We start from the raw sequence: 25,506 nt of genomic DNA, 5'->3' as shown, positions 1-25,506 counted from the left end.
ATCCCAGTAAAAAGCCAAAAGACCATAAAAAAAAAAAAGAATGCATAGGTTATTATAAAGAAAGATCTCAGCTCAGAGAAGATGTTCAAGCCATATCTAAAGGGATAAATAGTTTAACATTACAGAAATTATTGAATAACATTTCAAAAATGACTAAGGCTGTATTAGATTACCTAAAGACAACAGGTCTGATAAGAAGAATATTACATCAAGTCCTTGGGAAATAATATGATATTTAGATTAAACAATTAGATTTTAGATAGGTGCCAATCTTTTCCATCTATTTATTTCCTTCTTCATCAATGCCTCACACTTCATTCCAGTAGGTGGCGGAAATGCACCTAAGCTGGTTTGCCAACTGCCAATATATCCAAAGAAGAAGCCCTGTACAGTCTTATATCAGGTATGACCAGTAATCATCAGGATTTAATCTACGAAATAATATCATTACACTCAAGAATAAGGAAACAAGGCACTGAGATCATATTCATTTGGATTACCGCTCATACAGGCATTATGGGTAATGAAAGAGTGGACAAACTAGCCAAACAAGCTGTTAAAAAAGAAAACATAGACACAATATTAGTATCTCAAAATCAGATACTAATATCTCCATTGTATGGAGAGAAATCATTAAAGAGTGGCAGCAGCAGTGGGATCAGGAGATAAAAGGAAGACTTTTATATTCCATTCAAAATAGAGTTGATATTGTGAAAAGTAGGGGAGAAAACAGAAAAGAGGAAACAATCAAGACTAGGTTAAGAATAGGACACAGTAATCTGAATAGTACACTTCACATTATAGGAAAACATCCAACCAGCTTTTGTGATCATCTCAGGTATCAGAAACTGTAGAGCATGTGCTTGTCAATTGCAGGAAATATGAAGCAGAAAGAAATGACATGATGGAAGAAATGGAAAGATTTGGAATATCAGGAACAGGAGTAAAGAGTATTCTGGAGTGTGGTGGGAATGGACAAGGTAGAAGATGCTTGAACAGCTTCCTAATAAGAACAGGATTGATGGGGAGAATATGACATACTGGACAATTCAGCAGTTAGATAACTCCAGAAGATGGCAGTAGTGCAACATTAAGGATGCAAGCTCCAGTTAAACCCAAAGAAGAAGATGAAGAAGTCCTATAGGAGATGGAAAAGCACCAGTAAACACAAGAAGATGAAAGAAGAATTTGTCTGTAAGTGTTTGAATGTGTTTAACTTCATTTGTGAGCTTATGTTTGTGTTTTTCTGTCTTTGGCATTTTAATGATCGTAATAGATTATTATCATCATTTGTGGTGGTTTTGTGACTCTTTAAAATATTCAGTTTCAGGCGAAACAAACAAAAAACTTTGGAGCCCCTTCAGAATTTGTTTTCTGAAATAGTTTTACTTTCCCTCACAATAAATTTACCATGGTTTTACTACAGTAACCATATTTTAACCATGATATTCGTAGTGAAACTATAATACTACAGGAAAACGAATACTGTGCTTTAAAAAACATAATTTTGTGATTATTATGGTTTTACTACAATAACTATAGTTTAACTATGATTACTGTGGTAGTTTAACCATTGTATTTGTAATAAAACTAAAGTAATCACAAGATTAACCATGGATAATCTATATTAAAACATGGTTTTGGTCCCAAAAAAACTAAAGCCTTTTAGCGATAAAAATGGTTTGCATGATGACGTCATGCTTAAAAAAAACACTTTGTCACATAAGTTTTGGTTTATCGCAAAATAAATCTGCCCTTAAGCTGTTTCCATACAGAAATGTGTATATATCGCTAATTGTGTACCTTTCGCCTCCTAGACATCCCTAATTTTTTCAAAAGTAAGCTAAACAATAATTTTATAGAATTGGGCTGTTAGTGTTTCAATAAAGCACACTGAAGCTTTTCTCCTAGTATTGTGTATTTATTTGTCATTTCAAACATCTTTGTGCACAGAAATTTTGTATTTGTATTGTGGGCTTATTCCATGACTGCTGTCTGTTATTTTGAATGGTGTGGAAAAGCAACTTTAATAAATGAACGGATGGCTACCGCAATTAAATTAATCACAAAGAGTGGCCATTCATTTGTTCTCCTTGCAGTTATCGATAATAGGTGCATGATACGAGATATTTGTGTTGGCACTCCTGGAAGTGTCATGACGCAGATGTGTTTGCATTATCGGATCCATGCAGGTATGCCGTTAAGACCAGTCCATAACGGTGCGAGTAATGCTTCACGTACAATAAATTGGCTTTCAAGGATGTATACCTTGTCGTCATGATTAACACAGGCTAACGATTGGGGAAAATTCATGTAATGTAAATGTAAATTCAGTCATGTGACACTTTATTTGCGTTAATGCCAATTTTCCAAACCAGTTTTTCACGTCATTTGAAGTATCGACATAGTTTATGCACTAGAGTTAAATGGAAAAATGTCGACACTTGTGAAATTTTAGTGATAATTTGCATTTCCATCAGCTATAAAGGTAAACTTTTTGATGCGCTACACCCGTGGATGGAAACGTAGTTAATGGCATCAACCAAGCAACCATTTTTTTTTATACATAATGAAAAGCTTTTTTTGGCAATTGTTACAATGCCTTCACATATAAAATTAAACTCCAAAAAACAGCTCCCAAAGTCACCAAAATTTAACAATAAAATAATCTTATTATCGCAGTATGTAGTGGTTTTGTGACAGACACTTTAAAATATTCAGTTTCAGGAGAAACAAGCAGAAATGTGAGAATATCATTGTAACAGGGTTCAATGGAAAGGAGGAGGCAGGAACAGGACAAATCATCAGAGTAATGTTTTTAATAAACTTAAACACAAAGACACACAAACATAAACACATACAGGGGGCCGGGCGTGCGTAGTTTCCTGCTCTCAGGAAAATTAAACCAAACTCCAAGCACACATTTTGAGATTGATGAATGTCAGTCTATTATAATGATGATGTTTTTGTTTTTGTTCATCATGAGAGAAAAGGTGGATGTGATCTGCAGTAAATCAGTAAGAACTGATCTGTCCATGCTGAATATTGATGATTTCATCACAGAAATCTCTCAGCTGAAGAAAGAGGTGACGTCACTGAAGACAAAACTGATGGAGAGAGAGGACAGGTTACAGGTTAAACATTCATTTCATACTTAAAGTTGAGATTGTAAGCTTTCAAATGATGTGATATGATGAACGGTACAGATGTGATTGTGTTGTGTTTGTCAGGAGCTGGAAAAGGTTTCCTGTCAATCTTCAGTGTGTGTGACTGATGGGAACTCCACAGAATGTCAGGATTCAGTGTGGAGCGGCAGAGATCAGTCCACACCACAGCGACTGCTGGACAAACTCTCTGAACAGAGATCCAGAGACACACAGGACTCACAGCTCACTTTACTCTGTTCTACTGATGGTAATCAGGGTGATCAAACCTCCACAGAGTCTCTGACTTCTGTCTGTAATGCTGGAGAACAGCAGATGCTGCAGACACCAGTGAAGATTTAAGTGAAACAGGAGGAGATAAAAGAAGAGGAACAACAGAGTAATGATAATGATGATGATCAAACCTCCACAGAGTCTCTGGCTTCTGTCTGTAATGCTGGAGAACAGCAGATGCTGCAGATACCAGTGAAGATGTGTTCAGTGAAGCTGCTGGACTGCAGGAACCTGATGAAGATGGGAGGAGAAATCAAAGTAGAGGAACAACAGAGTAATGAAGATGAGGATGATGATGATCAAACCTTCACAGAGTCTCTGGCTTCTGTCAGTAACGCTGGAGAACAGCAGATGCTGCAGACACCTGTGAAGATCGAAGTGAAGCTGGAGGAGATAAAAGAAGAAAACACAATAGAGGAACAACAGGGAGATGAAGATGATTATATTTCTTCAGGTAACGATAGAAGTCTTTCTATCATTCAAAACAGTTCCCTGCTGTTTTTATTTTTGTTTAAGTGCTCAGTTTAAAAAGGTGCAGGTACTACAGTGTTTTTTGCACTGCTTTTTACCAGTGGTGCTGAACGTTTTTAGATCTACAGTGTAGCAGCGGGGAAAAAATAAAAGAAAAAGTGATGGTGTGCGCTTGCCATCTAACTTAAGAAAAAGAAAGCTGCAAATAATGAATAAAGCACACTTTATTATTCTATTTCGTTGTCCTTTGTGGGTTGGATTTCTTGGCCAGTGGTTCTCAACTGGTTTTGTTTCGATACCCAGATTTTACAATGGACATCAAGTGGCGACCCACCATAGTAAAGAACATAACTTGTCCTTAAAGGGTCATGAAACACTAAACTACATTTACTGAGATGTTAACAGATATGTACACAGATGAGCCAAAACATTATGACCACTCACAGGTGAAGAAAATAATGTTGATAATCTCCTAACAAGGCCACATGTCATGGTTTGGGTAGATTAGATGGTAAGCAAACAATCAGTTCTCGTGGTCCATGTGTTCAATGCAGGAGAAATAGGCAGGAGTAAAGACCTGAGTGACTTTGACAAGGGCCAAATTGTTATGGCGAGATGACTGGGTCAGAGTATCTCTGAAACGGTAAGGCTTGTGGGGTGCTCCAGGTTAGCAGTGGTGAGTACCTACCTACAGTGGTCAGAGGAGGGACAAACCACAAACCAGCGACAGGGCATTGGGCCCCCAAGGCTCATCGATGCGCGAGGGCAACGAAGGCTATCCCATCTTGTCTGAACCGACAGGAGGTCTACTGTGGCAAAAGTCACAGAAAATGTTAATGATAGTTATGGGAGGAACGTGTCACAACACATAGTTCATTGCACCCTGCTGTGTATGGGGCTGTGTAGCCACAGACCGGTCAGAGTGCCCATGATGACCCCTGTCCACCATCGAAAGCGCCTACAATGTGCACGCAAGCATTTGAACTGGACCTTGAAGCAGTGGAAGAAGGTCGCCTAGTCCGATGAGTCCAGTTTTCTTTTACATCACGTGGACGGCCTTGTATGTGTGCGCTGTTTACCTGGGGAAGTGATGGCACCAGGATGCACTGTGGGAAAATAACAAGCCAGTGGAGGGAGTGTGATGCTCTGGGCAATGTTCTGCTGGGAAACCCTGCGTCCGGCCATTCATGTGGACACCACATTTGTTTTGACAAGTTGACCTACTTAAACATCGTGGCAGACCAGGTACACCCCTTAATGGCAATGGTATTTCCTGATGGCAGTGGCCTCTTTCAGCAGGATAATGCACACTACACACATGGCCTCCAAATTCCCTAGATCTCAATCTGATTGATGTGCTGCACATCTGTGGGATGTGCTGACCAACAAGTCCAATCCATGATGGCTCCACCTTGCAACTTACAGGATGTGAAGGATCTGCTGCTAATGTCTTGGTGCCAGATACACAGGACACCTTCAGTTCATGCCTTGGCAGGTAGGTGATGTTGTGGAGGCATGCGGAGGACCAACATCATATTTGGCAGGTGGTCATAATGTTTGGCTCATCAGTGTATGTATTAAACATGATAGAAGACAATGTAAGTATCCATTAATTTGTAATTTTAAAAGGAAAGTGGTTAATTTAGGGATTCTTTTTTCTCCTGGTTTAAAATCAACATCGATTTAACATCACTTGATGTGACGTTTCGATTTACTGTAGCACATTGTTGTGTCATCGGTGTCTCATAATTATTAATGAGAATTTATGGCCTTGTCCTATGAGAAAGCGCTGCCTCATGATTATTCATTAAACCATAAGACCAGCGCTCCAAACTGTCAAGCACTGCAGTTGAGAGAGTTGATACCGGGATGCATCACGACTTTCAATCAATTGCAAAACATTTTAAATGTTTGCACAACGTGCATTTATTAACGTGAGTGTTTCAAGATTTGCAGTGAGGTTGATTGTCCCAGACCCAAACACATCCATCCATCCTTAACCCTCCTATGGTATTCGGTAATTTTTTACAGAAATAAATTTAAAAAGGGTTTCCTTTATCTGAGCAGTACAAGACTTGGTGACTTTTCCTCCATTTTCCATCTGAACAGTCGGCACAGCCATTGACCAGGAAAATAAAAAATGGCACTCCATGTCAAAAAGGTTGCCGACCCCTGCTCTAAAACATCCTCAGTGCAATACACACACACACAAGAATTAACTGGTGAGACTTTAACACTTTTTTTTGTTGCATTTGTCAAATAAAAGCAATAAAACCACCTTTGCTAAATGCAATGCTAAACATACACACTCAGAAATGAAGGGTGGAGACAGTAACACACTCACAATGCACTACACACACACAGAATCAGGGCATCAATAAGTGGAGCTTCAAGTCATCTGTTGTTTTCCTGTTGATGACCGCAATCTGACACACACACACACACACACACACGTTTGCAAAATAAATGTTTACTTTAGAAAGTTTGAAATCGCAAAATGTTTACTCTGATTCTTCTGTTTTATACTCTTACTACTGAATTTTTAGAATTTTGCAGTTTATTTCTGTTTCTTGATGTTAATTTTCTTGACATTATTATGCATTTACATTGAATTATTAGAATTGTAGAAAAAAATTATTCTGTGCCTTCTCTTTGTGCCCTCAAAAACTGACTCTTCAAATCAAATTTAAAATGCTAAACTTTGACAAATAATCTACTAGCTGTTACTGGCATGACAAGTAGATGTCTGCACGGGCCTTAAAATGAAACCCGTACCTGATACCGTGTGGCCCGACTCTACCCGACGAAATCGCTTACAATCCAATTTCTTCTTCTAGCACGTACTGTTGCAATAGGCTGTATTTTATGTAAGCATATAGGCAACATTCAGTACAAAACAGTACTGAAACAGTTTTAACAAGGCACGGTATTCCCTTAGTACACTAGAGCAGAAGGGGAAAAAAGTATTGCCTTACCGTTTATTTTGCTAAAACTTCACCTGGTGCAGAACAATCTGGAATAATATGAAACAATGCGACAGTCCACTCTATGCAGCCTGAACTTGTTCAGAACGTTGAATCTTTGTGACACCTGTGCTAAAAACAATATTGACGCAGCGCAAAGAATAAAACAGAGTGCAGGTGTCTCGACAAGCGTTTTTGAAAATTTGAAGTTCTTTTTAACTTGACATGGTGTTTAAAATATGCCGGTCCTGCGCAAGATCCTGAAGAAAAAGCGAGATGCGGCGCAAATGTCAAAGACATTCATCCAGCATGTTTTTAAACAATGGGAAAACAGAACAGATGCGCACAAAAACACGTCAGGAGTGATCGGCCCCTAACTCGTCCGTTTGCGCTTGTCTGTGAGTGAGAGCGCATGCACAAACAATTTTGGTAAGCCTGTTTATTTTTTCATTAATTACAAACCCGAACCCGACCCAAAACCCATCGGTTCTGGGGTCCCGTCGTGCCCGGGTCGGTTGCAGACCTCTAATGACAGGTCACGTTATTTATATTTTGTTCACCAGATGGCAGCATTTATGTCTCCAATTTATGGCACATTCTCATATTTTCTTCATGTTTTAACTTATAGAAGTGCAATTTCAGAATTTTTTTTTTTTTTTAAACTTAGCTTATTTATAAATGCAAATTAATGGTAAAATGTAGAAATTTACATGTAAATAAGATCAAAATAGCATAAAATCCCCAAAGAAATGCACAATTTTATTGTTCTTCAGGGAAGAAAAAATGGTATCATTATCATCATCAAAAAAAAAAAAAAATCACTTTTATGTAAATTCAAACATATTGGCCACTACAAGTTAACATACAAATCATAAGTAACCCCATGGCAGCGCATATTTGTGTACAGAGGAGGAAAAGATGTTAAAACGAGGAGCACATTTACTGTTAAACTCTGAAAGTCTTCATGCAATTTTCCTCCTGAATAAAAGTTTGATGGTTTAGAACTCCTTGGTTTAACTGGACCACTAGAGCTGTTACAGTTGCAAATTTTTAACCACCTTTACTGAAGCGCTGTACGGTGGTTTGGGGGCAGTGGAGGGGTCGCATGCAAATTAAGTGTTCATTGTGGATCAAACTTTAAAAAGTACTTAATTGAACATGGAATAGTTTTCAAAATTGGTAAAATCGTGTTAGTTATTGTTTGTGCCCAACCAGAATTAATAAGCTTGAGACTGATGACAAGGCCTTATCCACAGGTGATACCATGGATGGCTCCCAATTACTGTGCTTAGATTGATATAGATAGTCTTTTAAAAAAGTAAATAAATAAACTTTAGTATTTCTTATAAATAAAACTAAACTAAAAGCCTAAGCACTTTTAAAAACATTTAACTACAACTTTTACTGTTGTTATAAAAATGATGTCTTATACAGTATATTCACTCACACACAATATTAAATATAGATTTAATATTAATCTATTCTAGTTACAGTTAGTGTTATTGCAGTTTAGTAAGGATTATTATGTGTATTTTAAAAAGCTTTGTAATTGACGTTTTTCTCCTCTTTACCTCATCGGTGCTGTTTAAAACGTCAGGGCTGTCTAGGCATTTGAGATGTCTTGACTTCCTTCGTTGCATTTTAAAGTTGAACGTTCTCTGTAGAATTCAAATAGGACACAAGTTTTGTGTGCAGGGATGCAAACTCATAAGAGGTGAAAAAGTTGAGCGAGTCAAAGCAGGTGTCCCAGGGGTGTATTTTAAGTTGATTAGTTTGTTGTATTTAAAGCATTTTAAAGTGTTTAAATGTTTCAAAGTGTGGCAGCGGGGGTGTGGTCGAACATTCGTCCAGAGAAAGCAGGGACCACACCAGAGACAAGCAGAAAGAGACTGTGTTAAACTGTGACCTGATGAGTGTTATACTGAAAAGCTATCTTTAATTTGTTTAATTAAAGTCATACCTTTGAGTTGAAGTTCCAAGTTTCCTGTGTTCTCCTTTCCCACCCAACGAACCTGTTACACTGGTGCCGAAACCCGGGAGAATTGGAGGAAATACACCGGCATGGAGTCCTCGCAGTTGGCGGAAGTCATCAAGTCCCTCGCCAGTATGCACCATGCGCAACCTCAGGCCCTGCTTGAGCTATGCCAGGACCAGGATCATCGATTCCAGGAGGTGCTCCAAGCTCAAGCAGAGGACCGGCTGTGACCCCGGACCCAGCAGCCCCATGCCTCCGGTCGACCTCATGAAGATGAGGGCAGAAGATGATCCTGAGGCCTTCTTGGATCAGTTTGAGAGGACAGCCGAGATCTGGGGCTCATCCCACTGTTGTCCGAGGAAGCTCAACTCACTGCGCAACAACTACCAGCAGCCAGTCTCCTGGTGTATGACGATCTGAGGAAGACCATCCTGCAGCAGGTCGGTCGCAGCCCTGAGCAATACCGACAACTCTTCCAGTCGATGAAGATGGATGTGCATGGTTGCCCGTTTGCCTTACTCAACAGCTCCGGGATGCCAGCCAGAAGTGGCTGCTGGCTGAGGACCGCGACATCGAGGGAGTCATCGATCTTGTGGTACTGGGTCAGCTTATCTGTTGTCTACTGAAAGGGATGGTGTAGTGGGTCCAGTGCCACCGCCCGGCGTCGCTGTATGAGGCCGTTTAACTGGCGGAGGACCATATGTCGGTGTATCAGAGGGCAGAAGAGCCCTCCCCCCCCCCCGTGTCCCTCCCCCCAACTCTGTCCCTTTACTACAGCCCATCCCAGTACCCCGAAGGCATGGAAACATGCTGCTGAAGCCAGCTCCACGTTCGTGGGGGTTTGTCCCGCCGCCAGTGGCCTTAGTGTCTCGTCGCTGTCCCCCTCACGTGGATGTACCCGCTGACACAGGTGTGGGCGTAATGCCTGGACCAGCCTGCTGAAGTTGCGGGGATCCAGGGCACTTCTGAGACCAATGCCCATTGATGGAGCTGGGAACTGTGGTCCGGGTCCCTGAAAATCCACAGGCTGCCCCCGATCGAGCCGGAGCATACAGAATACCAGTGAGTGTCAAGAGGAGTACACATCAAGCCTAGGTGGATACAGGCTGCAACCAGACCACTATACACCAATGTTTGTTTCAAGACGAGGCTTTGGGCACAAGCGAAAGGGTGAGGGTGAGGTGTGCGCGTGGGGATATTCACAATTATCCTGTTGTGACACTCATTATTAAATTTTGGGGACAAAAGCATAGAATGGAGGCTGCGGTTAGTTCCCAACTCACCCATACACTAATTTTCGGGACTAATTGGTTGGAATTTAAAAATGTATCAAAGGGAATATGTTTGGATGGGTCCTGCGAGGAAGTTGTTAGATGTGAAATGTGCGATGCCTTGGCAGGGGAGGCAGAACTGGGGCAGTCTTTGTCAGCTCCACGTCAGGGCCTCCAAGAGGATTTTCTGAAAGGGATTTCCCTCTAGAGCAGTCAAGAGATGAAACCCTTAGGCATGCTCTTGACCAAGTGAAAGTTATTGATGGTCAATGTCTCCATCCAAACATTTTACTTTCATATCCATATTTCAGTATTATAAAAGAGCGGTTGTATCGAGTGACGCAGGACACTCAGACAAAAGAGGATACAACCCAATTGTTAATATTGCGGAGCTGTCAGGAAATGTTATTCCAGACGGCTCATTATAATCCAATGGTGGGTCACTTAGGTCAGGAAAAGTGAACCGATAAACTGAACCGATTAATGGCCCATTTCTATTGGCCTGGCATTTGCGGGGATGTTCGCAGGAGGTGTGCGGCATGCCGTGTATGTCAGCTGGTGAATCCACCGGCTACCCCAAGAGTGCCATTGCACCCCCTTCCATTAACCGAGGTCCCCTTCGAAAAAAGAATTGGCATGGACCTCATCGGGCCACTAGAGAGGACAGCAGGCAGACATCGCTTTGTTTTGGTTCTGGTGGACTATGCAACGCATATTGTGGAGACACTCTTCAGAATAATCTCCCGAGTGGAGATTCCGAAAGAAATCTTCACTGATCAAGGCACTACATTTATCACGAACACTACACAAACTGTACGAATTATTGGGTATTAAATCGATTCGCAGCAGTGTTCACCATCCACAAACAGACAGGTTGGTGGAATGATTTATTAAAACCCTGAAAAATACGATTCGTAAGTTCGTGTACGAGGATGCTAGAAATTGGGATAAATGGCTCGAACCCCTGTTATTTGCAGTTCGAGAGGCCCCACAAGCTTCCAGAGGGTTTTCCCCATTCGAGCTGCTGTATGGGCTGCAGCCGCGCGGCATACTTGACGTCATACGGGAAGCTTGGGAGGAGGGACCTTCAAACAGTAAAAATGAAATTCAATACGTTCTTGATCTTAGAGCAAAACTCCACACTTTGGGTCAACTAACACAGGAGAATTTGCTCCAAGCTCAGGAACGTCAAAGCCGACTGTATAACGGGTACTCGGCCATGGGAATTTGAACCAGGAGATAAAGTGCACATAATACTCCCCACATCGAGCTCCAAATTACTCGCCAAGTGGCAAGGGCCCTTTGAGGTCACACGACGAGTGGGAGATCTCGATTATGAGGTAAAACGAACAGATAGAGGTGACGTACGTCAAATATATCATCTCAACCTCCCGAAATTATGGAGGGAGGTGGTCTCTGTGACATTGGCAATGGTAGTTCCGCAAAGAGTGGAGCTCAGGCCGGAAGTGAACATAAAATCCAGTCATGTCGCCCCAATCACTTGTGGAGACCACCTCTCACCGTATCAAGTCACAGAGGTTACCAAGTTGCAGAAAGAATTTGCAGACATGTTTTCTACTCTGCCGGCTCGTACAAACCTCATCCAGCACCACATAGAGACTGTGCCCAGGGTAGTGGTACGTAGCCATCCCTACCAACTGCCTGAGCACAAAAAGAAAATAGTTCAGGAAGAATTAGATGTAATATTTGATATGAGAGTAACAGAGGAATCCCACAGCAATTGGTCCAGCCTGGTTCTAGTTCCTAAGTGTGACGGGTCTGTACATTTCTGTGTGGATTATAGGAAACTGCAGTGTCTAAATTTGATGCATACCCAATGCCTTGTATTGATGAGTTGCTCGATCGGTTTGGCACAGCTCACTTTTACTCAACACTGGATTTGACAAAGAGTTATTGGCAGATCCATTTAATACCGATAACCCATGAAAAAACGGCCTTCTCCACACCGTTTGGCTTACACCAATTTGTGACATTTCTGTTCGGTTTGTTTGGGTCCCCGGCTTCGTTTCAACACTTTATGGACCGAGTCCTCAGACCACACTCTGGTTACGCCGCTGCCTATCTGGATGACATCATTATATACAGTAATGATTGGCAGCGGCACATGCAGCATGTGAGGGCTGTTCTGAGGTCGCTGCGATGGGCGGGACTCATGGCAATCCCCATGAAGTGCGCAGTTGGACGGGTGGAGGTACGTATCTGGGGTTCCATTTGGGCCGCGGGCAGGTGTCCCCCCAAATTGATACATTTGTGGCGATTACACCTGCCTGAGACCCAAGACCAAAAAGGAGGTGAGACAGTTCCTGGGGCTGGCTATTATAGAAGGTTTGTGCCTAATTATTCGTACGTCACCAGCCCACTGACTGATCTCACTAGAAAGGGAGTTCCAGACCCGGTCCAGTGGACAGAGCAGTGTCAACAGGCGTTTATGCAGGTGAAAGCTGCACTTTGTGGTGGACCACTTTTACATTCATCCGATTTCTCTTTCCCTTTCATTTTACAGACGGACGCTTCAAATAGGGGGATGGGGCAGTGCACCCGCAGGTGGTGGAGGGGGACGAACGCCCGGTGCTATACATTAGTCGCAAGCTCTTACTGAGGGAGACCAAGTACAACATCATTGAAAAAGTGTGTCTTGCAATCAAGTGAGCCATCCTCACTCTCCAGTACTACCTGTTGGGGTGGGCCTGTTCAGATCACGCCCTACTCCAATGGCTCCACCGCATAAAAGATGGCAACGTGCAGATCACACGTTGGTATCTGGCTCTTCAGCCATTTAGGTTGGAGGTGGTCCACAGACTGGGCGTGCAGATGGCTGTCGCAGACTTCCTTTCCGTAAATGGGGGGGGGGGGAGTGGTGGGCAGACAGTTTGACTAGTGGGGATATGTGGTGGCAGGGGCATGGATGAGCGTTCATCCGGAGAGAAAGCAGTAAGGGTGCACACACCTGAGCGCTATAATGTCTAACACCTGTTTCTGATTGTGGTAAGCACTGGGAGAGCGATAAAAAGGGACCACGCCAGAGATGAGCAGAGAGCGAGCTACCAGCCAGAAAGAGACAGTGTTAAACTGTGACCTGATGAGTGTTATGCTGAAAAGCTATTTTTAGTTTGTTTCATTAAAGTCATACCTTTGAGTTGAAGTCCCAAGTTTCCTGTGTTCTACTTTCCCACCCATGAACCTGTTACAAAAAGCTTTACATGGTCTTGCCCCCTCATACGTCACTGATCTTGTCTGCCGCTACCCCCATCACTCAGGTCATCTGATTTGGGCCTGCTATTCATTCCACGTTGCAAGCTGACCTCACTTGGTAGTAGGGCCTTTTGCACACTTACCCCTTCGCTTTGGAATTCTATTCCTCAGTCCCTCCGTGATCTCACCTCCATACTTGACTTCAAAATCAATCTTAAAACAAATCTCTTTGCCTTATGCCTCTGACTCTTAAATTGTTCTTTTTTTTTTTTTTTTTTTTGTGATACTTTGTGTTTACTCTCATCCTGTAAAGCGACCTTGAGTTTATATAAAATATTCTTTATTATTATTACCCATTTTAGCTTTAGCTTTAAAATAAAAAAAAGGTGTCTGTAGCTAAAAGGTAAGTAGTTTGTATTCCTGACGCAAAACCACGCTTCGTTCGGTGCTTGCAGATGCGCATATCTGATATGAGCAACATATTTAGTGCTTATAAATTGCTGAACGATGAATACAATAAAATTTGCTTTGGCAGTGCCCCAGTGTGAATTTTCAATGCTGGACAAACCCTGACAACATCACCTGCCAAAGTGGCTAGTAAGAGTGAAAGAAATACCCGCTACTGCTGATTTCTAGAGTGGGCGGGTGTTAATTTCAAACTCTGATGATTATAATCATTAAATGCATTTATCAGGTGGAATAAACGGTACAAATAAATACCGCTTGCACAACAAACATCACAAATGAATACTGGACATTTGCTGTGTTCTGGCATTGAATTAAGGTTCAATTTGATTTATTTTTACATTTTCCCCTCTTGAATTGATATTTGTCCATTTACTGTGTTTATTGTAGAGCTGATGGAAGTGAAAGAGAAATGTCAAGAACTGAATAAAGTGGAGGAGAAACTTCAGTGTCAGAAACATCATGATTTCACAACTGGAGAAAAATCTTTGAGTTGCTCAAAGACTAAGAATGATTTAACACCAGAAAAGCATAAAAGAAGAGCAGGCAATAATACTTTCACCTGCTCACAGTGTGGAAAGATTTTCACAAATAAAAGCCGGCTTAATAAACACATGAAAGTTCATACTGGAGAGAAACCTTACACATGCCATCAGTGTGTGAAAAGTTTCGCAAACACAGTTTGTCTCAAAGGTCATCTCCGCTGTCACTCTGGAGAAAGACCATTTGAATGTGATAAGTGTGGTAAAACATTTGTTTTGAATTCAAGCCTAAGAAAACATCTGAAAACTCACACAGATGAGAATACCGGTGTGGGGGTTCATATGTGCTTTGAATGTGGGAAGACCTTTACTACAGCCAGCCTCTTGAAAAAGCACCAAAGAATTCATGCTGGAGAAAAACCTTACAAGTGCTCACACTGTGGAAAGAGTTTCACTTGGTCACAACACCTGAAAAAACATGAGACAATCCATACTGGAGAGAAACCTTACAAGTGCTCACACTGTAAAAAGAGTTTCACTCGGTCAGAACACCTAAAAAAACATGAGAGAATTCATACTGGAGAAAAACCTTACAAGTGCTCACACTGTGAAAAGAGTTTCAATCTGTCAGAAAACCTGAAAAAACATGAGAGAATTCATACTGGAGAGAAACCTTACAAGTGCTCTCACTGTGAAATGAGTTTCACTCACACACAAAACCTGAAAAAACATGAGAGAATTCATACTGGAGAAAAACCTTACAAGTGCTCACACTGTGAAATGAGTTTCACTCACACACAAAACCTGAAAACACACATGAGAGAATTCATACTGGAGAAAAACCTTACAAGTGTTCACACTGTGAAAAGAGTTTCACTCAGTCACAAGACCTGAAAAAACATGAGAGAATCCATACTGGAGAAAAACTTTGCAAGTGCTCACACTGTGGAAAGAGTTTCACTCATTCACAAGACCTGGAAACAGACAAGAGAATCCATACTGGAGAAAAATCAAACAACTGCTCTTCATGTTGTTAAAGTTTCAGGGCAGCAAGTAATCTACACAGTAAAAAGAATTGCCCAAGTAGACTCACTAAGCAAAAATGATCTTCAGGTCCAACAAGATTAAGTAAATAGTTGGAAAGAAAAGGTGGACCCAAAGATGGCATTTTTCCAAATTGAGTAGCATCTTCTAAGAAAATTAGTGATGTTTTAAACCAATCAGTCTTTTTAAACCAATCTTTTAAGTGAACTAATCGTTCTTGTTCACCTCCATACACTGACTTAGACTTCATGTTCATTGACTTCACTCCCTTTTGAAGTCAATGAGCTCTAGTTTGATGTGCGAGAATGGTTTGGTGATCTTTAGCTGTCAGGTCAGATTTGGTGCGAAATCGCAGGTTTATGTCAGTCATCCTTGCATCTTTACATCATGTCCGTAAACCCAGAAAAGAAGTACAGGTTGTCACGTGTTCTGGCGGGGGAAGCGATGCTGTTCTGTCACAGTGCAGGACAGCATCGCAGCAGTCCGGTTGGACGTTTGTCTATTAACTGTTTGGCAAATTTTTTACTTGCTAAAATGCTTGGAAATATTTTCTGGTAGGGGTTTTGAAGTTTATATTGCTTTTCATGCTTTTATTAGTTGAACATTACTCGTGTGTTTACTGCTGCTGATGTATCTACGTTTTCTATGGAAAAAATTCCTGTAACATGTTTACTGACATTCATGACTTCTGATAATTTAATAATATTGCTGTTGTTTTGAGGTTCCCTAAGTGCGTGTGTGTGTGTGTGTGTGTGCGCGCCACCGTTTTCTCATTGCTTTTACCCCAGTCACATAAATGCTCAAGTTATCACTTTCCTCTGTCCTTTTAGCGGATAGTTTGTTAAAAAGCCACTAAAAGTAAAGTTTCTACATGGTGGTTCCCTATGAAATGTATAAACATCTCAAGTTGTTTATAATGTACCAATTTTATAGCAATGTACATATTCATTTGTTTATTGTGTTACCATGAAACTATTATATTGCACATTTCTGCATATTATTTTATTTTATTATGTTTAATAAAGTATATTTCATCCCCATCATTATTGAATCCACATTTTATGTTAGTTTTCAGTTTTATTGTTTGCAGTGCATGGATGTACTGTTGTAGTATTACGGTTTACTTGCTTTATCGTCTGATGCTGTACAATAGTATATAAAAAGAATACACTTTTCAACTAGAGTTGATGTTCAGGTAATCTCAAATCATGAGATTCATCCGCGCAGGAAAACACGTAACGTGTAACACAGTCCGAAACACAACACACGTAAGGTTGCTTGCAGTTTTAAGTTTCAACCACAGATGTCACTAGAGAGCATAAAGTTATGTAGTGCAGCTTTAAAAAAAAGGCTAAAATATATTTTGTGTATATACACTCACCGAGCACTGTACACCTACTTGTTCATGTGATTATCTAATCAGCCTATCATGTGGCAGCAGTGCAATGCATAAAATTATGCAAATACTGGTCAGGAGATTCAGTTAATGTTCAAGTCAATCATCGGAATGTGGAAAAAATCTGATCTTAGTGACCGTGGCCTGATTGTTGGTGCCAGACGGGCTGTTTGAGTGTTTCAGTAACTGCTGATCTCTTGGGATTTTCAAGCACAACAGTCTCTACAATTTACTCGGAATGGTGCCAAAAAAAAAAAACATCCTGTGAGCGGCATTTCTGCGGACGGAAATGCCTTGTTGATGAGAGAAGTCAAGGAGAATGGCCAGACTGGTTCGAGCTGACAGAAAGGCTACAGTAACTCAGGTAACCACTCTGTACAATTGTAGTGAGCAGAATAGCATCTCAGAATGCACAACATGTCGAACGGTGAGGCAGATGGGCTACAACAGCAGAAGACCAATACAGAGCAGGTGGAGCAGCTGTAAATACCTATAGAACTGATATCTGGGAAAACCAAAATGTTTAACCAAATTTTCAAAGGATCTCAACACTCCACTCTCATATATGTCACCGAGTGTAGTAACCCCTTTCACAATCCACTCTGACCAGCAGAAAGGGGACTTATTAATATATAATTTAGGGTTCAGCCATATGCTTGAGGCAATATTTAAATAAATGTCCAAATTAAACACTCTGGACACTTTTGTCCATACCGAGTGCAAATGCGAGATAACGGAATGTAACTTAACTTCTCTGATTAGTTTGATAGAAAGGCTTTGCAATGGCAAAATATGAAAATATAAGAATTTTCCATTCAATACAAAGCCAGGGAGGGGCTCTCTCAGGTGGAAGCGACCAATGAGCCAAATGTCTGAGACCGAATGCATAATAATAAAAACAAATCTTGGGTAGGCCTAGCCCACCTTTGTCAATCGGCCTATGTAACTTATTAAAACGTAATCTAGAACGCTTACATTCCAAATGAAGGATGTCGCTATGCTATCAAATTGCTTGAAATAAGAGAGGGGGACATCCACAGAGAGAGATCGTAACAGGTAGTTAAATTTTTTAATACAATCCATTTTAATAACATTAACCTTCCCAATCATAGATAAATGTAATGAAGCCCACCTGCCCACATTGCTCGAAAACCTTTTTATTAAGGGGTCAGAATTAACAAAACATATTTGCTGGGAATAAAATGCCCAAATACTTAATGCCCGGTTTGGGCCACTGGAAGGCGCCCGGCTGGATAGCCGTTACTGGGCAGTACGCTGTCAGAGCCAAAGCTTCGGATTTAGACCAATTGACTCTGTATCCTGAGAACTTAGAAAAGGAATTAATAATTCTATGGAGGCAAGGCATAGATCTAATGGGGCCGGAGACAAATAATATTGAAACTACAATGAAAATATCATCTGTGTAAAGCAAAAGCTTATGCGCCACACCTCCCGCCACCACCCCTGGAAAATCATCTTCCCTTCTTATTGCGGCTGCTAATGGTTCCAGGGCAAGACAGAACAATAATGGGGAAAGAGGGCAACCCTGCCGAGTGTCCCTATCTAGAGTAAAATAATCTGAAATTAATCCATTTGTTTGTACCGCTGCTACAGGGTATCTATAAAGTAACTTAATCCATCCAATAAAAGTATTTCTGAACCCATACATTTCCAAAATCTTAAAAAGATAATCCCATTCTACCATTTCAAATGCCTTTATCGGCGTCAAGTGAGATGGCAGCGACCAGAGTCTGATCATTCGCCACTGACCACATGATATTAATGAGACACCTAATGTTATCAGAAGAGCTACGGCCCTGAATAAACTCCACCTGATCTATATGTATAAGAGATGTCATAACTTAATCGGTTAGCCAGAATTTTTGACAAAATGTTTACATCTAGCTGGATCAGGGAAATTGGATGGTAACTTTTACACTCGCTTGGATTTTAGTCCTTTTTAAGAATCAGACTGATCCGGGCTTGTGTCATGTTTGGGGGAAGTTCCATTCTTTAATGATTCTGTATAAACTTCTAACAAAATTGGAGCCAATTCTGTAGCATCAGATCTAAAAAAATTCAGCGGCAAAGCCATCTGGCATGGGAGCCTTGCTTGTAGGTAAGGACTTAATTACCTCGTCAGGCTCCTCCAAGGTTATCTCAGAATCAAGAGAATTTGTTTGCTCAGTCATCAATTTAAGAAGTTCTAATGGCTCCACAAATTCTCTAATATCTTCATCAGTAGACAAAGACGTGGAGCTATAAAGATCAATATAGAATTCTTTAAAGGCATTATTAATATCAATGGCCGAGGTAAAAATTTCACCACCAGCAGATTTCACTGAGGGAATGATAGAAAAAGACTCTCTCTGCTTCATATATCTAGCCAAAAGCTTCCCTGCTTTGTCCCCTGACTCAAAGTATGACTGTCTTGCCCTGAATAACCAAAACTCCACTTTCTGCGACAAAATAGTATTATATTTGTATTTCAATCGGGTCATCATGAGGCCATCAGATGACATTTGGCTCACCTCTGCCGCAATATTTTTAATATTCCCTTCTAACTCCACGAGTTCTCGAGCTTTGGATTTTTTTATGAATGAGGCATACTGTATGATCCGACCCCTAAGAACTGCCTTAAGTGCCTCCCAAGCCACACCCACAGAGGATACTGAAGACCAGTTGGTCTCCATATTAACATTGATTTCAGTCTTTAACCTTTGCTGGAATTCAGGATTTTGCAAAAGGGATACATTACAGCGCCAACTATATGATTTCTTTTTCTCTGTGTTTGGCAACATCTCTAAACTCACCAGGGTGTGATCTGAGTCTAAGATGTTTCCAATTGAGCAATCAACAACAGATGAAATGAGGGATTTAGATATTTAAAAAAAATCTATTCTAGAATAAATCTTATGAACTGAAGAAAAAAATGTATAGTCTCTACCAGATGGGTTTAAAAGTCTCCAAATATCTGAAAGACCAAGATTTTTACACATCCTGTGAAGCGTCAATGTTGCTCTAGGGGGCTTACACACTTTTGCTTCACTATGATCAAGGACTGAGTCCATCAGAAGATTAAAGTCTCCTCCCAATATTATATCATGAGGGAGGCAAATGGCTTGCAACATCCCTTCAAGATCTATATAAAAGCTCTGATCATCAGCATTAGGTGCGTAAATATTAGCCAAAATCAACCTTTGCCCTTGAATTTCAGCTAAAACAATAATGACTCTTCCTAATTTATCATTTATCTGTTTGAGAAATTTGAATTGTAGATGTTTACTTATCAGTGTAATGACTCCCCTGCTCTTACTAGAGCCAGCACTAAAGAAAACATGTACACCCCATATCTTCCCAAATTTTTCAGCTTCCTGCGGGGAAAAATGCGTTTCTTGAAGAAACACAATATCATATTGTGAAAGAAAAGAAATAACCTTCCTTCTTTTCATGGGGTGACCCAACCCATTCACATTCCATGTGGAGAGAGATAACCTACTCATATTAACATTTGAATACTTTGTAAAACAAGCTCCAGCCAATAGAAGGCATAAGCACAAAGAAAAAGCAGATTCATCCACAGCTGTCTCGAAGGTGTGTTCCTCCACAAAACAAACTCTAGCCGCTAGGCGGAACCAACACAAAAGGAAACAAAACAGGCGTCCCGGTTTCTCAGACGAACAAGAGTATTTTTAACGAGTCAAGTTGACTGAGGCCACATAAGAAACACACCATGATTTCCTAAGTCCATCAACTCTATAAAAGACATCGCTTGTTGTAGGCATGTAGATATTTTGCTGTCATCCTTATCACTGGCCGGGAACTTCAGTGTAAAAGCGATCTTCTGTCAATGCAAAAGTTTCTTGAAGGAGTGTCATGCCACAAAACAAACTCCAGCCGCTAGGCGGAACCAACACTAAAAGAAACAAAAATGGTGCCCAGTTTCCTTAGACAGCCAGAGTAAGAACAGCAAGTCCATCCACTCACATGATTGAACCATCAAATGACTTACTCCAATGTTTTTATAAATGACAGTGCTTGCTTGAGGCGTAAAAATACTTTGCAGCCATCCTTCATTTCTATTCTCAGTTTGGCCGGGAACATCAGTGCAAAAGCGATCTTCCATTGATGTAAGAGTTTCTTGCATTCCTTAAATCGATCACGTTTTTCTCTTGTCGAATTCACAAAGTCTGGGAACAAGAAAATGTTGTGATTCTTCCAAGAACGCTTTCCTTTGCTCCTCGCCTTGCGTAACACATGATCTTTATCGGATGATCTCAGAAATTTGGCCAGAATTGATCGGGGCCTGTCTCCCTCAGCTGATCTGCGAGCCGGGACTCTGTGAGCTCGCTCGATTTCCAGTTTGTGGCCTGTTATATCGAGCAGGCTCGGGAAGAGTTCGTTAAGGAATTTCACCATATCTCTGCCCTCCTCATGCTCAGGAATTCCAAGAATTCTGACGTTATTCCTGTGGCTTCCATTCTCAAGATTTTCAAGTTTTTCAAGAATGTGTCCCAAATCAACTTTGGTCGCCAGCGATAATCGCTGACTCCAGATAATCGATCCGTTTCTCAACGTCTGCCACTGTTGTAACCAACTCAGAGAATTTTGTTTCCATCGCCGTAATCGATCGACGTATAACAGCGAGATCTTCTAGGTCAGCAATAAATTTCATCAGCATCACAAACATGTTGGACAGTTGACGCTGAATTTCTCCCGCTGCACCCCGGTCTGCAGGACCAGAGGTTTCAGCTTGAGCATGTAAGTGCCTTTTAATATCGCCAGAGCCCAATGATTTTGAATTTTTTTACATATTGACTTCAAAGAGCAAATATATAGCAGGGTGTATTAAATCTCACCGGATTATAACAAAAAATAACTAAAAACTAGCAAAGTGCGCAGAGCTCGTCGGTCACATGGCCTACTTGTGCTTTTTCTTTAGCAGAAATACAGTTGTGCTCAAAAGTTTGCATACCCTTGGAGAATTGGTAATATATGTACCATTTTTAAAGAAAACAGGCAAGCAGGCAAAACACATTTCTTTTATTTCTTATGGGATTCATATTCAGCTGTAGGTTATAACAGAATGGCACAATCATAAAACAAAACATGGCAACAAAGAAAAAAATGAAATGACCCCTGTTCAAAAGTCTGCATACCCTTAGTTCTTAATACTGTGTATTGCCCCCTTTAGCATCAATGACAGCATGCAGACTTTTGTAATAGTTGTCTATGAGGCCCCAAATTCTTGCAGGTGGTATAGCTGCCCATTCGTCTTGGCAAAATGCCTCCAGGTCATGCAAAATCTTTGGTCGTCTTGCATGAACCGCACATTTGAGATCTCCCCAGAGTGGCTCGATGATATTAAGGTCAGGAGACTGTGATGGTCACTCCAGAACCTTGATCTTTTTCTGCTGTAACCACTGGAGTGTCATCTTGGCCTTGTCCTTAGGGTCATTGTCGTGCTGGAAAGTCCAAGAGCATCCCATGTGCAGCTTTCGTACAGTGTGGCAGCGGGGGAATGGTCAAGCATCTCTCAGAGTTAAACACCTGAGTTAAATTATGTCTAACACCTGTCTCTAATTTCTACGCCTGCCGAAGATGGTTGCTAGCAGGGGACCGCGGCGTCGACGGGATCATCGACCAGGTGGTACTGGAGCAATTAATACATCAACTGCCAAAAGGGACGGCGGAGTGGGTCCAGTGCCACCACCCGGCATCGCTGGAGGAAGCCATCCGGCTTGCGGAGGACCGCATGGCGGCAATCCCGAGGGCGGAAGAGCCCTCCCACTCTCTCTCTCTTCCCCCTGTCTCATTCCCCTCCCCTATCTCCTCTCGTTCTGCTCTCTCTCCAGGTCCCGTTCCTGCCCCACGCAGACGAGGAGGACTTCAGCCACTGAGACCAGTTCCCCAGGTGTGGGAGCCGACACCTTCCCCTATCCCGATGCCCCACCACTCTCCCTCTCAGGGAGGGGCGCCCGCTGATGCAAGTGCGGGCGTAGCACCTGGGCCAGCCTGCTGGAGGTGCGGGGATCCACTTCTGGGATCAGTGCCCTCTGATGGAGCTGGGGACGATGGTGCTGGTCTCTGACCTCCCACAGGCTGCCCCCGACCGAGCCGGAGCATACCGGATACCGGTAAGTGTCAAGGGGGGTACTCACCAAGCATTGGTGGACACCGGGTGTAATCAAACCACTATCCGCCAACGCTTGGTTCAACCCGAGGCATTGGACACAACTAAAACGGTGAGGGTGAAATGTGTGCACGGGGATATTCACAAGTATCCGGTGGTGACCCTGACAATTAAATTCCGGGGGAAAAAGCATAGAGTGGAGGCCACGGTTATTTCCCGCCTCACCCATCCGCTGATTTTGGGGACTGATTGGCCTGATTTTAGAGTTTTATTAAAGGGAATTTGCGCGGATGGGTCCTGTATGAAGTTAGGGAGATGTGTAATGTGCGATGCTCTGGCAGGGGAGGCGGAGCCGGGGCCGGGTTAGTCCTCGACAGCTCCATGTCATAATGATGAGAGAGGGGGAGAGGCTGCAGCCCCTCCCCTTCTCAGGGAATTCCCTGAGGGGGATTTCCCTTTGGAGCAGTCGCGAGACGAAACCCTCAAACATGCCTTCGACCAAGTGAGAGTCATCGATGGTCAATGACTCCAGCTGGACATCGCCCTTTCATACCCCTATTTTGCAATTATAAATGAGCGGTTGTATAGAGTGACACAGGACACTCAGACTAAAGAGGATACAACCCAACTTTTGATTCCAAGGAGCCGTCAGGAAATGGTATTCCAGGTGGCTCATTATAATCCCATGGCGGGTCATTTAGGAGAAAGGAAAACACTGAACCGTCTAATAGCCCGTTTCTATTGGCCGGGCATTGGCGGCGATGTCCACAGGTGGTGTGCGGCATGCCACGAATGCCAACTGGTTAACCCACCGGCCACCCCAAAAGCGGCATTGCGTCCTCTCCCTTTGATCGAGGTCCCCTTTGAAAGAATTGGAATGGACCTCGTCGGGCCATTAGAACGGTCAGCAGGCGGACATCGCTTTGTATTGGTCCTAGTGAACTATGCAACGCGATATCCGGAAGCAGTGCCTCTGCGCAACATCTCAGCACGTAGTGTTGCGGAGGCACTCTTCAAAATAATCTCCCGGGTGGGGATTCCGAAAGAAATCCTCACCGATCAGGGCACAACGTTTATGTCACGGACACTACGCGAACTGTACGAGTTGTTAAATATTAAATCGATTCGCACCAGCGTATACCATCCTCAAACGTATGGCCTGGTGGAATTATTTAATAAAACCCTCAAAAACATGATTCGTAAGTTCGTGCACAACGATGCTAGAAATTGGGATAAATGGCTCGACCCCCTGTTATTTGCAGTACGAGAGGTCCCGCAAGCCTCCACTGGCTTCTCCCCATTCGAGCTGCTGTATGGGCGATGCCCACGCGATGTGCTTGATGTATTGCGAGAGGCCTGGGAGGAGGGACCTTCAAACAGTAAAAATGAAATTCAATACGTTCTTGATCTTAGAGCAAAACTCCACACTTTGGGGCAGCTAACACAGGAGAATTTGCTCCAAGCTCAAGAATGACAGCGCCGACTGTTTGACAGGGGAACTCAGCTAAGGGAATTTGCACCGGGAGATAAAGTGCTTGTATTGCTTCCCACATCGAGCTCTAAATTACTCGCCAAGTGGCAAGGACCCTTTGAGGTCACACGACGAGTGGGAGATCTCGATTATGAGGTTAAACGAACCGATAGAGGGGGCACACGTCAAATATACCACCTCAATCTCCTGAAATTGTGGAAGGAGGCGGTTCCCGTGACGTTGGCTACAGTAGTTCCTGAGAAGGCGGAGCTCGGACCGGAGGTGAGTTCAAAACATAAACAGTTCACCCCGGTCACTTGTAGAGACCATTTCTCACCGAGTCAACTCGTGGAGGTTGCTAGGTTGCAACAGGAGTTTGCGGATGTGTTCTCTCCTCTACCGGGACGTACAAACCTCATCCATCACCACATCGAGAACGAGCCGGGGGTCATGGTACGTAGCCGCCCCTATCAATTACCCGAACACAAGAAGAAAATCGTTTGGGAAGAATTGGATGCAATGCTCGATATGGGGGTAATAGAAGAATCCCACAGCAATTGGTCCAGCCCAGTTGTTCTAGTGCCTAAGAGTGACGGGTCTGTACGGTTCTGTGTGGATTATAGGAAAGTCAACGCGGTGTCTAAATTTGATGCGTATCCAATGCCTCGCGTTGATGAGTTGCTCGATCGGTTGGGCACTGCTCAATTTTATTCGACATTGGATTTGACAAAGGGTTATTGGCAGATCCCCTTGGCACCAATTTCCCGTGAGAAAACCGCCTTCTCCACACCATTTGGATTACACCAGTTTGTGACACTTCCGTTTGGTTTGTTTGGAGCCCCGGCTACATTTCAGCTTCTCATGGACCGAATCCTCAGACCGCATTCAGCTTACGCCGCTGCCTATTTAGATGACATCATCATTTATAGCAATGATTGGCAGCGGCACATGCAACATCTGAGGGCGGTTCTGAGATCACTGCGCCGAGCGGGACTCACAGCAAACCCAAAGAAGTGCGTGATTGGGCAGGTGGAGGTACGGTATCTGGGGTTCCACTTGGGCCACGGGCAGGTGCGTCTCCAAATTGACAAGACAGCGGCGATTGCGACCTGCCCGAGGCCCAAGACCAAAAAGGGGGTGAGACAGTTCCTGGGGCTGGCTGGCTATTTAGAAGGTTTGTACCTA

General features: G+C 42.5%; 2 protein-coding genes across 2 annotated transcripts in view; both read left to right on the top strand.

Moving 5' to 3' along the window:
- Positions 1 to 3,020: 3,020 nt before the first annotated feature.
- Positions 3,021 to 25,506, top strand: part of LOC127420310 (zinc finger protein OZF-like) — a 106,976-nt gene continuing 84,490 nt past the window's right edge. Inside the window, exon 1 of the mRNA XM_051662504.1 lies at positions 3,021 to 3,086. Within this exon, the coding sequence (XP_051518464.1) occupies positions 3,036 to 3,086 (51 nt within the window). The 5' untranslated portion in view covers positions 3,021 to 3,035. The remainder of the gene's footprint in view (positions 3,087 to 25,506) is intronic.
- The window catches only part of LOC127420181 (zinc finger protein 271-like), a 50,521-nt gene continuing 28,245 nt past the window's right edge, over positions 3,231 to 25,506 (top strand). Inside the window, 3 exon segments of the mRNA XM_051662234.1 lie at positions 3,231 to 3,891; positions 14,186 to 15,084; positions 15,087 to 15,309. Of these exon segments, the coding sequence (XP_051518194.1) occupies positions 3,615 to 3,891; positions 14,186 to 15,084; positions 15,087 to 15,309 (1,399 nt within the window). The 5' untranslated portion in view covers positions 3,231 to 3,614.

This window comes from Myxocyprinus asiaticus, chromosome 29, assembly GCF_019703515.2.
Source record: "Myxocyprinus asiaticus isolate MX2 ecotype Aquarium Trade chromosome 29, UBuf_Myxa_2, whole genome shotgun sequence".
Classification (NCBI taxonomy): domain Eukaryota; kingdom Metazoa; phylum Chordata; class Actinopteri; order Cypriniformes; family Catostomidae; genus Myxocyprinus; species Myxocyprinus asiaticus.
The sequence above is the reverse complement of the archived record's forward strand: the minus strand, read 5'-3'. Positions and strand labels throughout refer to the sequence as shown.